The sequence below is a fragment of the Aquila chrysaetos genome, chromosome 5, assembly GCF_900496995.4.
Source record: "Aquila chrysaetos chrysaetos chromosome 5, bAquChr1.4, whole genome shotgun sequence".
NCBI lineage: Eukaryota > Metazoa > Chordata > Aves > Accipitriformes > Accipitridae > Aquila > Aquila chrysaetos.
Window position 1 is genome coordinate 13,849,567 of NC_044008.1, and position 12,520 is coordinate 13,862,086.

The window sequence follows — 12,520 nt, forward strand, 5'->3', positions numbered from 1 at the left end:
GTAATAGCATGGTGGTGGTCTTTAGGGTTGTGCTGCTTAGTCATTTGTCCCAAACTAGTTTGTTACACCAATGCAGTCCATGGAGTTCATTTCAAATAACATCTTGCTGGTGTTGATAAAAACAAGTGGATGGTAGAAAAATTATTAGATCTATATCTACGTGAAAATATAGTTCATGAAAATGAGAAATATAATTGTTTTGCTTTGAGTCTTTAAATGCTGTTTAAAAACTTTTTTCAGACACTCTGTCCTTCTGAAACAGTAAAACAAACTTCATGCATATTAAGTTGAAGTGCTTCTTTGTGATCATAAATATTTATATAGTCTGTTATATTGTTAGAAGTCACTCTTACTCAAGTCACTACAGCTTTACAACTGTGAAGTGAGTAATTTTTGACTGGAATTTACAGCTATGGAACAATATTTTGGCTTATGTTATTGGACTTCTCATCAACAAAGTTTGTGTAGTTAGGAAGGACAGTGTGAGATTTCTTTTCTTGGTTGGCCACTTCTGTTAATAATCTGTCAGCCTTATGTCTCCTGTGTATGTTTGTATGAGATGTTTCTTCCATCAGTTGTAGTCATCATTATGTAATTATGGCTATGTCAGCATTTCCAGCCCCCTCCTGGAGGTGTGGAGGGAAAGGATGTGGTAAAAGACACTAAGCACTTGAGAAATAGAGAATATTTTTAAGGGGGAAAATGGAGAAGACACTAGTAAAGTATCTGAGCAAGGGTAGCACAGAAAGGAAGGCCAGGAAGAAGAATATGTTGGGAAGGAGTTGTTTATGTTGTATTTAAACATAGGAAGATGTTAGTTTTCATCTTGAAATCTGTTCAGGTGCAAAAACATTCTCAGTCTGATTTATGAAGGTAGACTGACCTTTTTTCTTAAAAGGGTAAGAAACTGATGGAACTTGAGCATGTGGTCAGTCTCAGTAACTGCAACTCCCAAGGCTCTACTCTCAAGGGAAGGAATTTTTCCAGAAAACCTGGTGGTTCAGTGGACAAAAATAATCAAATTTGTTTGACTGGGGAGTCATTAGCTAATCTGTACCACGGGGACTTTTCTATAACACTTACTTAGCAGAGCCAAACATCTATGTTCTGCCAAAAATTCATAAAAGTTAAAGAATTTGGGACTGAAACATATTTAGTCTCAGTAAAAAGTAATCCTATCTTTTCTTCATGCTTTCACTATCTAGAATACTTTTTAGTCTTGAGCAATCTGATTTCCCTGCCCTCCCCCTCCCTGATTTGGGTTATTCTGAAGCAAATGTTCATTGTATTGGTAGGGTGTTTGTTTTTGTGGGGGTTTTTTTGGTTTTGGGTTTTTTTTATAGTAACTAGCTGACTCAGTACTATTTATCTTGTGCTGAGACAACTCTTTATTGCTGTGCATTTTTAAGAAAGGTAGTTGGGGCTAAATAAGATGAGTTGGTATGTGAGCTTGTTTATAATAAAGCACTTCATAATATTTAAATAAGATAAATGTCTAAATAGAGTCAAGACTTGCATACCATAGTAACAGATGTAGCTTTTGGGGCTTTCGTCTTCCAGTTCAGGAATGCCACAAGGCAGCCAGTTTACACTCAAACTATGCTGATAGTTTCATTTTATCTACCCTCCACCCTCCCCCCCCCCGAAAGTGTGCTTCACTCTATTTTCATTGTGCTGATAGCAGTGATGGCCCTGCTAAAATTGGAAAGGTTTTTTGCAAGACATTTAACTCTCTTCAGAACAGGTTTGGATTGTAAAGCCTAAAATTACAGTGGCTTTTCTTTTACTTGTTGCTTTGGCCATGTGCCACAGCAGGTTTACACTTTGCCATCCTGGGCGAGGAAGTAGTGGAATACTCTGTGGGAAACATTCCTAGGACAGTTGCAGTGTAAACTTATGTTTGTTAAGGTGTCTGCTTGTTAGAGTTTTGTTAGAAGCATTGGAAGATTGAAAAGCTGAATTGCTGTCACTTTCAGTAGTGACAAATTATGCCTTAGTATCATTGGTTTTGTTTACTGTTGATGCTTAGATTCTGTAGCATAGCTTTAAGCATCATCACCTGCAGAGATTGTAGATATTGACTGTCACATATCTCTAATTCTAGCACAGCACTTTGATGACCAGATTTTCTTAAAGGTTAATGTATTTTGTTACATTCTTGGAGACCTACTTTGTATTGTATCATCATGTCAAAAGTCTTAAGACAGTAGTCCATTCTGTAATCTTATGACTTAAGGTGTAAAGATGGTGTAAAGCTCGGTATGTATGGATTGGAGAGGTCACGGTATAATTTGGCTGTCCTATAGTCCATACTAAACCACCTGCTTGGGACACAATACAGGATGGAGTTTGTGCAAGACTAGTTGCTGTTTGTCAGAATACCTCTTACTTCATCCATAGTTTATTCTTTATGTAATATAACACTGGTAGGGTCAGCAGACTTATTTTTTCATATTAACTTTTTTCCACAAGATGACAATGCTAAAATGACAAAGTGGATTTAAGGATAATTTGACATAAGGCACAGTTTGATCTAGAAGGCCATATATAATTTCATGAAATGAATAAGGATTTTGTGCAGTTCACTTAAAGTCTGCGTAAGCAAAATAAAAACAAATTGAGTGGGGGTTAAGTATGAACTATTGCATGATTCCATCATAAATCAAGTTTAACAGAGGAAGAATAGAATTAAATTCATATGGTAGTTGCACAAGCATGTGATTTGTTCTGGTTTGTTCATGTAGGTGTAGGTTATGTCACATGACTGGTCACTTGTACATAGATAACCTCATCTATCACCTTTTATTCCCCAAATCTATCCATAGTGCAACTTTTCAATTCTTATCCTTTCTCTCAATTTCTGTTGAAAAGAAGTAGAAATTGAGATCTTATCCCTCATTTTTCAAGGCTTTGTATAGCTTGAGGCTTAAGTCCAAGAACAGAGGCTTGAGTAACTGAGGTAATATGAACAATTATGCCGAGAAAAAGAGCAGCTCTGGCTTTTTTGCAAACTTTCATGAAAGCTATGTCTACAAAGTGAGCCAGTTAAAAATCTGCATAAATAGCTGTATGTAACAGAGTGGATGTTTCAGTATGTGGTGGCAGAAAAATGATTACCAATGCTTTAAGTGTCATAATGCTGTATGAATATTAAGTCTTCATTATTAAGGCTAATCCTTTTTTTTCTTTTCAAAATGAAGTGGTTTGGTTTTTAAAAATAACTCAAGTTTTTCTGTCATCCATTTGTGACTATTTGGGTTCTTTACCTGTATGATGGATGCAATAATTCATAGGAATGTTGTAAAGAATCATTAACTTATTGGTCAGAGCTCTTGGATGAAAAAGTTTGGGTATTTTTGTCTTGTGTAAGAACTTGATTCCTTTTGTTCCGTACCAACAACTGCTTTCCATTTGTTTTGCCTCTTAATAGTGTTACTTCCCTCTGCCTTTTCAAACTGTGATGACAAGTTTTCCATTACATTTATTTAAGTTTATTTCTCTTAGAGTGTGAATATAGAGAAGCTGCAGGGGACATCCATCAACATATCTACTGAAGATGGGCTGCTGAAAACTAAGTACCTCTATGCAGAAACATCATCTCTGTCTTCAGTAGCTGGTGATATTCTGCTGGGAAGTATTCATGGTAAGAAGGAAATACTGTCACAAATTTGGCTGCTTTGAAGGTATTCATAATGTTCACAGTAACAAATGGACTAATGCTACAGACTATCACTAAATCAGCTGCGCATGGTATATGAACAAAACAGTTCTGTCTTTGTTAAAGACTGAATTGGTGAGAATTAACTTACCATATAGCATACTGTATTTATTTAAAAAACCCACAATTTTATAAGCACACTTGTGAAATAGCAAAAAGTGTATATTACAGGAAAGAAACATCACGCATACTAAGGATGTCAAAATATTTTAAAATTCAGCAATGAAATTACACAAAGTAGTAAAGAGGCTACTCTTTCCCTCTCTCCATCCTTTATTTTCTTCGTAGGAGAAGTAACTCTTACAGCATCTACTAAGAACTATGGTAGAACTCGGTTGTATTTAGAAGATTTTAGCAGAAATAGTCTGTGTGTGTGCTGGCGCCCTGTACTAATAAAGTGGTGAAAGTTTCTGTTCTTTGATTGGGGGAAAAAAAGTCTCTAATCCATTCACCCTTTAATGTACTTCACCTAGAACTAAAACTAATTAAATTGAGAGTCTTTTATAGAAACAGCAGTCAAGGTTGGAATCTGGTGTGGTTTTCTAATTTTACAAAATTCCCACTGAATTCTGACTGTGCTGTAATGAATTTGTGGTGATTTAACATTAAGTAAAACAAACTGAAGGATGTACAAAACCTGAAAATTACTCAGGTCAGTTGGAGTTCTAGATTTCCAGCTATATGCCTTATAAACAATTTGCTGCAATTTCTTAGCCATTTTGTGTTGTCATCTTGCTTGAGAAATGACTCGTTTCTTCCTTAAAGGAGCAACTCCTTTGTCCATTTACAGTAAATTTAAGAATGGCTTCTAAACCTGTTAGGTGAAGTTCACTTCAGCATGCATAGGCAGAAATAAGATTTTTTTTCTTCTTGTATTTTTCCTAAAATGTAGACTGTATTGTTACTGGTACTTCTGTCTGATAAGCTGTTTTGTTTTTCTAATTTCAAACTGATACAATACTGTGGAATGATCACTTTATGAGCATGTTCATGCCTCTGTGCACATCCAAAAGTTCATTTTTTGTTTTCATGGTACAAAAATGAAATCGTAACTGCTGTAGTTAGTGACTTACTTCCTTAGTAATGCCTCATTGTCATTTAGCTGAAGAACAGTGTGAAAACAAATAGAATTGTATCCAAATTATACAGACATTTCTTATGTTACTTCAGGATTATTTTCATGAGCTCTCTACTAAATGGGTCTGGAACACCTAATGTTATTTTAGCTGTTTCTTTTACAAACAATTGCACATTTGCTTGGTACTTCTAGTCTGTTTTTTCAGAAAAATATTTTCTGCAAAACATCATGCTCCTCAGTCATGTTTTAATAGTAAGAGCAAATACTTTTAAAGTCTTTTAAATCATTACATTGCATATATATATATACACACACACACACAAACACATATATATTAGTGGAAAAGATAAACTCCTGTTATATGTTAGGAAAAAAAATGGTCACTTTCACTTCTAATCTTTGTTCATGAGGTAGCTCAATTTTAGTAGTAATTTTGTTTGTAAACACTTGGGCAGATTGTTTCTTAGGCAATTAAGCCCACTATTTCCCTATAGCTGACAGTATGCTGATATTATAGTAGGCATAAAATCAGTACATCTGTGCACAAAAACTAAGTTAGACTTCATTGCTTTTGCACTGAGAACTTTGAAGTCAGGGCAACACAAACTTTACAAACCTGTCTGAGACCCATTTTGTAGTTGAATCTTGGGCTGTACAATTCCAACACTGTCAGTGCCTAGGCTTTCTTAATTGCTGTTTTGCATGCTTTGTACTTTTACTGAATGAATTTCATGCATTTAGTGAATAATGCATTATTTTGTAGAAATTGGTTTTGAGTCATTTTCATCAGCTTCTATAACAGGCATTAGAGATGTCGGGTGCCACTGAGCTTTTGAGTTGACACTTGAAAAACAAAAGGGCAACAGCTCTGAGACTGAGAAATGTGCTACTTTATCCAAGGGGCAGTAACATTATAGTGAAACTTCTCCACAGAGGGGCACATAGGAGAAAACGGAAACCTCTCTTTGCAACTGTGCCAAAGTCTTGGGTTGAGTTGCATTGATTATTAATTTATTTTATCCACAAAATAGTTTAAGTTGGAAAAGAATTTGACATCTAGTGCAAACTAATGTTTAAAGTGGGCTCAGTCAGAGCAAACTTGCTCATGGCCTTGTCTGGTTGAGCTTTGAATATTCTCAAGGACAAAGATTGCATGACCTTTCTGGGAGACTTGTTCCAGTCCTGAATTATCCTTCTGGTGTGAAGAAAACTTGTCCTGTCCCCGCCCCCCCCCCTTTTTTTAATCATAATTTCCATTATGGCAACTTCTAAACATAATCCCTTCTTCTTGCTGCATCACCATGAGAAGAGTCTGTCTCTTTTCTCTATATCTTCCCCTTAGGTGGTTGAAGACCACAACAAGATTCCTCCTCAGCCTTTTCCTTTTAAAGCAAAACAACCCAGCTCTCTGAGCATCTGTAGTGTGCTCTGGGCCCCTAATCTTCTCAATACCCTTCTCTGGCCTCACTTCAGTACATCACTGTCTTTCTTGACTGGGAAGCCCGAAATTGGACACAATATTCCAAATGCAGTCTCACAAGAGGGCTTTACTTGCTGGCTATACTCTTAATCATACAGCTCAGTATGCAGTTGACCTTCTTTACTGACTCATACTGAAGTTGGTGTCCAATCAAGATGCCCAGGTCCTTACCCGCAAAGCTTCTTTGCAAGCAGTCAGTACTCAACTTTTACTGCTTTACAGGGTTGATTGCCTCACGTGCAGGACTTCAAATTTGATTTTGACCTTCTGTCATAGTCTAGTAACTATTTCATTATGTGAGGGAATCATGCTGGAAAACATGGTTATTGAAGTTACTTTATATATTTACACACTAATTAATATATAGGAAAAGGTGAACATGTAGGAGCCTTATCCTGTCAGTGACCTGAATAAGACAAAGTAGAAAATCTGCAGTGTTTTGAAGTTAGTATGGTATAATGCTTGAGCTTGGCATTCTATAGTCCATTCTGAAAAGAATCTGATACACCAAAGTATGTTCCATAAATTTCAGCTATGTTTCTGGATTTCACTGTATATAAAGTGGGATTGTAGAAATTAATTTTATCTTCATTCTTTTTTAGGCATGCAAAGTCAAAGTGGTAAAAAGCTGCATGGTGGTTTGTTTGCTTTTTCTGTGCATCAGAATAACCCTGCCACCATGAGAGTCTTCAAAACCAATTGAAGGGATGGAAATAATAAAATGTAAAGTGATGCCTTTATACCCCAAAAGCTATCTTTTGCCTCTGGTCCTATACTTATACTGACTTGCAATACTGTAGTTTGAAGATTTATAGTGTTTATGGAGAAGCAAAGCTTGTACATGATAGAAAAGATAACTATTTCTTCAGAAGCAACAAAAAAAAAGAAACACTAAGCCACTGTCATCAATATTCTGTTAAAAATATTATATTTTGGACTTTATAGTATTGCACTACAATGTTGAGGTCAGTTGGGTATAATAATCAAACTAGTAATTACCTCTAGTCAGGTGTTTCTCTCTTTGCCCTTGACGTGTCCAAAAAATACTTGGCTAGCTTAAAAATTTTAAGTTAAGTGTTGGCCTTCATGGAACAATTACTCGACCAAAAGTGCATTTCTGTGCACTGTCTACAGACAGTGCAGGTCACAACACAGCAGGACATTCCTATCTGCTTTAAAAGCAACTTTTGTTCTAGCTAAATGTTTGAAGTGAGCCTATCACACTAATATGTTTACATTACGCAATATTAGTCATATCTGTCATATAAGTCTGTGGTTAATAGGAGTTTGATTTCTACATGTTTAATATTTTTCAAGGACCTTCTTATCAAAACAGAAAACAAATAACACAGAAAAACAAAGAGCAGACCAGCAAATCTGCAAGTCCCAGGGGCTATATTCAGACAGTATAATCTAGCTTCAGCTCCATGGGAGTTGCTAGCTGACAAAACACTAAGCTTTTTGTAGGTTGTACAAAAATAAGTGCTACTCATGATAAAATGGGGAAGAGGGTGGGGTAGTTATAGTGTGCCTTTTAAAAACAGCAAACAGTAAAGCCAAATGTCTTTCAAGTTCATTGAAATATGGTTTTGTTTCAACTCTGATTTTCAGAACCCCTAAGTATTTTGTACAGTATGTGCTTGAAATGATTAATTTAAGACTATTGATGACAGGCTGCTTTTCTAGCTTTCAGCCCACATACCACTAAGACAAACACTACAGGTCATATACAGTGGAATGCATTCTACCCTAGTGGTTGTTTACTACTGTGTAATTACAGAATGATAGGAGCAGAGCTTGATCCATTTGCAATTTTTAAAGGCCTCTTCTGAAAGATCTGAAAATTGTTGTGAATACTGTGTATTACTAAATTGGACTCAGTTACTGTGATCAACCTAATTTGTCAATCTGTCCTCCTCCTGGAAGGATGAGAGTGTAGCAGGAATGACATGTTGTGGTTTAGTTTTTTAATATAAAGCATTTTTTGTGAGGCAATGATATATGTGTAACATACTTGGAACTATGGAAGTTTCTACAAACTTTGTTCAACTGTTAGTAATATAGATGACTTTTCTGTTATGGGGTACATCTGTTTTCCTTCCAGATTCTCTTGATGCCATAGGTAAAGGGGAAGAGTATGTATTTTGAGATTTTAAGGCTAACACACCAGTGCCTGTTCAAAGTAATGCAAGTTCAGTAGGAGACTATTCTATGTTTTATGCCTTACACTCTTTTGTTTGAAGTTCTCCAGTTTGTCCAGCACACTCAGATCTCACTGAAGTCAATGAAAAGCATTGACAAGGGACTATCACGCACATAAGAATAAATTTGGAGGGAGTAGGTAATGTTCAGTGAGTCCAGGAAGTAGCCTTTGAGGATAAAGCAAAAAATCCCCAGGGAGGGGGCATGTATGTATGTATATAAAAGGAAAACAGAAACTGTTTATGTTAGTCATTCTATTAAACTGCTTACATCATCCATAGTGCTGTTGCAGGCATCAGGGCAATTAAAACAAAACAAAACCCCATGGCCCAGAATAAAATAGGAAAATATTGTGCTTTAGCCTCACAATGCCTCTCTGCTTTTCTCTCTCTCACATCCAGTCTGTGTCTTTAAGCTTTACTCAGAGTGTTTTTCTTGTCTGGAATCACTTCATTGTTACCCACATGTGTTGACATTTTTGTTTGTAAAGTAAAAATATTCAAGCAATATTACTGGTTTATGCTATTTTGCTTTTATATGCAAATCAGATATACTACTACAACTATAATACCCTTCTATAGGATCACAGTACTTTAGCCTTTGTTACAATTTCAGAAAGCAGTTAAATAATATACTTTTAACATTTTTTCCCCTTTTCTTTTCCTAATAGGTAACACCAGCCTTCAGACCAAAACAGGGAGTATCACAGTAGGTAGGTTCTACCTTTTCTCTGAGATACCTCTTTTCTCACTGTTCCCTTCTCCTTTCCTAAAGCTAGATAGTCATAGGGAAAGTAAAAAGGAGATGATTTCTGCCCTCTATTCTTTTCAGAAGTAGCACTGATAGCTATGTAGCTGATGGAGCTCCTTTCCAAACTTGACTGTCAGCCTCTTACAGTTGGGCAAGGCACACTCTTGTTTTTGGTACCACAATACCCACTGGGCTTTGCACAAGTTAGACTGAGTCTGTGTCGTCTTTTAGATTAAGGTGGGATAAAAGGACATGAGAAAAGACTAAGCATGCATCAAATGTAATCATTTTGTCTTTAACCTAGTTCTGTCTTACATTTGTTGATATTAATGGTTAGCTATGTTTAATTTTTATATCACAAAGCATTAATCATTGATGTATTACATATTGGGTGGGGCAAAGGCTTGTGATAATTTAAACAAAGTTTCTAAACTTTTACCCTAATCATCATTTTCCCTTCAGAAATAAAAACAGCTCATAAATTTTTTTTCAGGAACTTGAGCTTTTATACAATAGGATAACTCAGAGTTATCAACTATGGTATACATTATATCAGTTGCATTATTTTAGGAAAATATTATGGCCCCTTCTTTGACCATTTTATAGTACCTCAACACAAAAGTGAGAAGCTCAAATTCTGGTTATTTCTATGGCAGAAAATTGAAGTAACAGAATCATAGACAAGGCTCTGTTTCTTGAATGTACGTAGAAGGATTTCCCCTTCTGTAAATGAACTTGGTTACAGGCCCAAATCTCAAAGACTTCTCCTAATGGTAGTAACCATAGTCACTCACTAAGCATTGTTCAGGGACGAGCTGTACTATTACAACTCTTCTGTTTCTAAGCAATCTATATTAACATTCCTGGAAAATGAATGCAATACACATTCTTCTGAGTTAGTCATTAAACCACAGAATTAAATTAAGCTTGCTAGTCTGTTTTTCCTTCTGTTAAATAAACTCATAGAATATGAAGTGTTTAAATAAAGGTTTCTTAACACAGGAGGTAGCTCTTTCCATCAACAGAAGATGATTATTTTCCTTAATTAACCAGGTTCAGCTTAAACATTAAGACACATCTTACAGTTGAATAAACTTTGTTTTTCAGATTTCAATTCTGAAAGCACTAGTTAGACTTAATCTTTTCCTAAAGAGCATTAAACATCCTTTAGATTTTTATGGATTTTTCCAAAGGCAAATAACTTTTAAGATCTAGTGGTTCAACTCTAAAAGCTTGAGAAAGAAAATGTAAAGTTTTAAGTGAAAGGTTTTTGTGTATGAGAAATTTACACCACAAGATAGTTTGCTGGATTGCCAGAGACCTGACAGGGATTTGCTGAAAGAAATAGGAAGAACGGCTCAGATCTTCCAACTTCCCTGGCTGGGTTTACCTAGGGATGTAGTTATTTATTTCACTGGAAGCAGAATTTTATCAGTGAACTGAAAAAGTGCGCTCATCTCTAGATTTTGGCGATGTATCCTTAGCTTTTGAGAGGTTTATTTACAAGTCAAACTAAAACATAGTTGAGAGTGCTGGATTTTTTTTTTTTAAATATTTTGGGGAAATAACAAGCGACTGTATTGAGTTTCTTATTCTTGTATAATTCTGCATTAAAATAGGAAACCAATGCTGTTGTCTCTCACTCCCTTTAATTTTCTGCCTTTATTATTTATAGAATAGTTTTATTTGATTTATTTTTTTATTTTGGTATTACTTGTTTGTCTAAATCTATTCTTATTTTCTGAAGACTCTATCCAAAATTCAGTCCAATTTTAAGCATCTGGCATGTGGCAGTGTTTCACACTGATGTGTTAAAATATGAAAGTAGGGATTATTCCTTTTTTTTTTTTTTCTCCAATACTGTGAGCTTTGTTAGTTACAGACAAATTGGTTTCCAACCCTATGCTAGAAGCTTCCTACTTCTAACAAATGTTCTATGGGTTTTGCGTGGGTTTTAATTTAAAACAACCAGACCTATTTTTCCTCCCAGTTTAAGTTTCTATTTAGAATAGTCATTAGAAATCTGAATAATCTTACCAAAAGTAATGGAGTACTTTGTTTTTAGAACTAGCTTAATCTTTTAAATTTTAATTTGGTAAACTCGTAGGAAAAGTCAGGTTGGAAGGGACCTCAGGAAGTTGCAGAATGACAGAATGGTTGAGGTTGGAAGGGACTTCTGGAGGTCATCTTGTCCAGCCCCCCTGCTCAAGCAGTCTCTGGTCTTCAACCTCCTGTTCAAAGCCATGCCAACTGTGAGGTTGCTCAGGGCTTTAGCCTGTGGTCTTGAAAACCTCCAAGGATGCAGGCTGTACAGCCTCTCTGGGCAAACTGTTCCACTGCTTGACTGTCCTTAGGGTGAAAAAGATTTTCCTTCTATCCAGACTGAAACTTTCTTGTTTCGGCTGATGTCTGTTGTCTGTTGTGCTCTCATCATGCACCGCTCTGAGGAACCTGGCTTTGCCTTCTTGATCATCTCCTTGCAGATACTAGGGGGCTGCTGTTAGGTCCTGAAGCAATCTGTTCTCCAGGCTGAGCAAGCCCTCATCCCTCAGCCTCTCCTGATGGGGAAGGTGCTCCACACCCTGACTATCTTGGTGCTTCTCTGCTGCATTCACTCAAGTTTATTGATGTCTCCCTTCTCTTGGGAGCCCCAACACTGTACGCTGCATTCGAGGTGTGGTCTAATAAGTGCTTAGTGGAGAGAGATAATACCTTCCCTGATATACTGGCCATGTTCCAGTTGATACTGCCAAGGATACTGTTGGACTTCTTTTCTTCCAGGGTATGCTGCTGGCTCATGTTCAGTCCTGCTAGAATTTGCTTATTTCTAAATGTTATTGGTATGGTCTGAATATGTATTCTCCACTCTGCTGCCAAGCCAAATTTTCCCCTACCAGCTAAAAAAAAAAAAAAAGCAGTTTTTCCTTACTGCATGACTCATGTTTAACCCAATTATGCATTGAAGAAATTAATCTTCTGTGTTTGGTATAGTCAGAAATGATAAAGCTTATGGTGGTTGGTTTGTTTCAGAGGGGAAGAAACAACCGTAACCAGCTTATGGGCAGCAGGGACTTATTCTTGCAAGGAAAACTGTATATTGAGATTCAAGAAGCTCATAACTTTTTTTTTTTTTAAATATGTCAGTGTCTGTTTGCCTTACTGTGCTAAATTCAGTAACCCACACTAGATGACCTAAAGGCTTCAGTGACTTGCTGTGTGATGAGAGTGTCATCATAAGGCAATTCCCTAGTACTGAGAGAAAACACCAAAGTTTTATTTTAAGAAGGGAATC

At 36.3% G+C, this 12,520-nt stretch overlaps 1 protein-coding gene across 1 annotated transcript in view; it reads left to right on the plus strand.

The window, feature by feature from the left end:
* Positions 1-12,520, plus strand: part of FAM185A (family with sequence similarity 185 member A) — a 48,869-nt gene that overhangs the window by 15,418 nt on the left and 20,931 nt on the right. The window contains exons 4-5 of the mRNA XM_030013578.2: positions 3,505-3,643; positions 9,149-9,190. Of these exons, the coding sequence (XP_029869438.1) occupies positions 3,505-3,643; positions 9,149-9,190 (181 nt within the window). The remainder of the gene's footprint in view (positions 1-3,504; positions 3,644-9,148; positions 9,191-12,520) is intronic.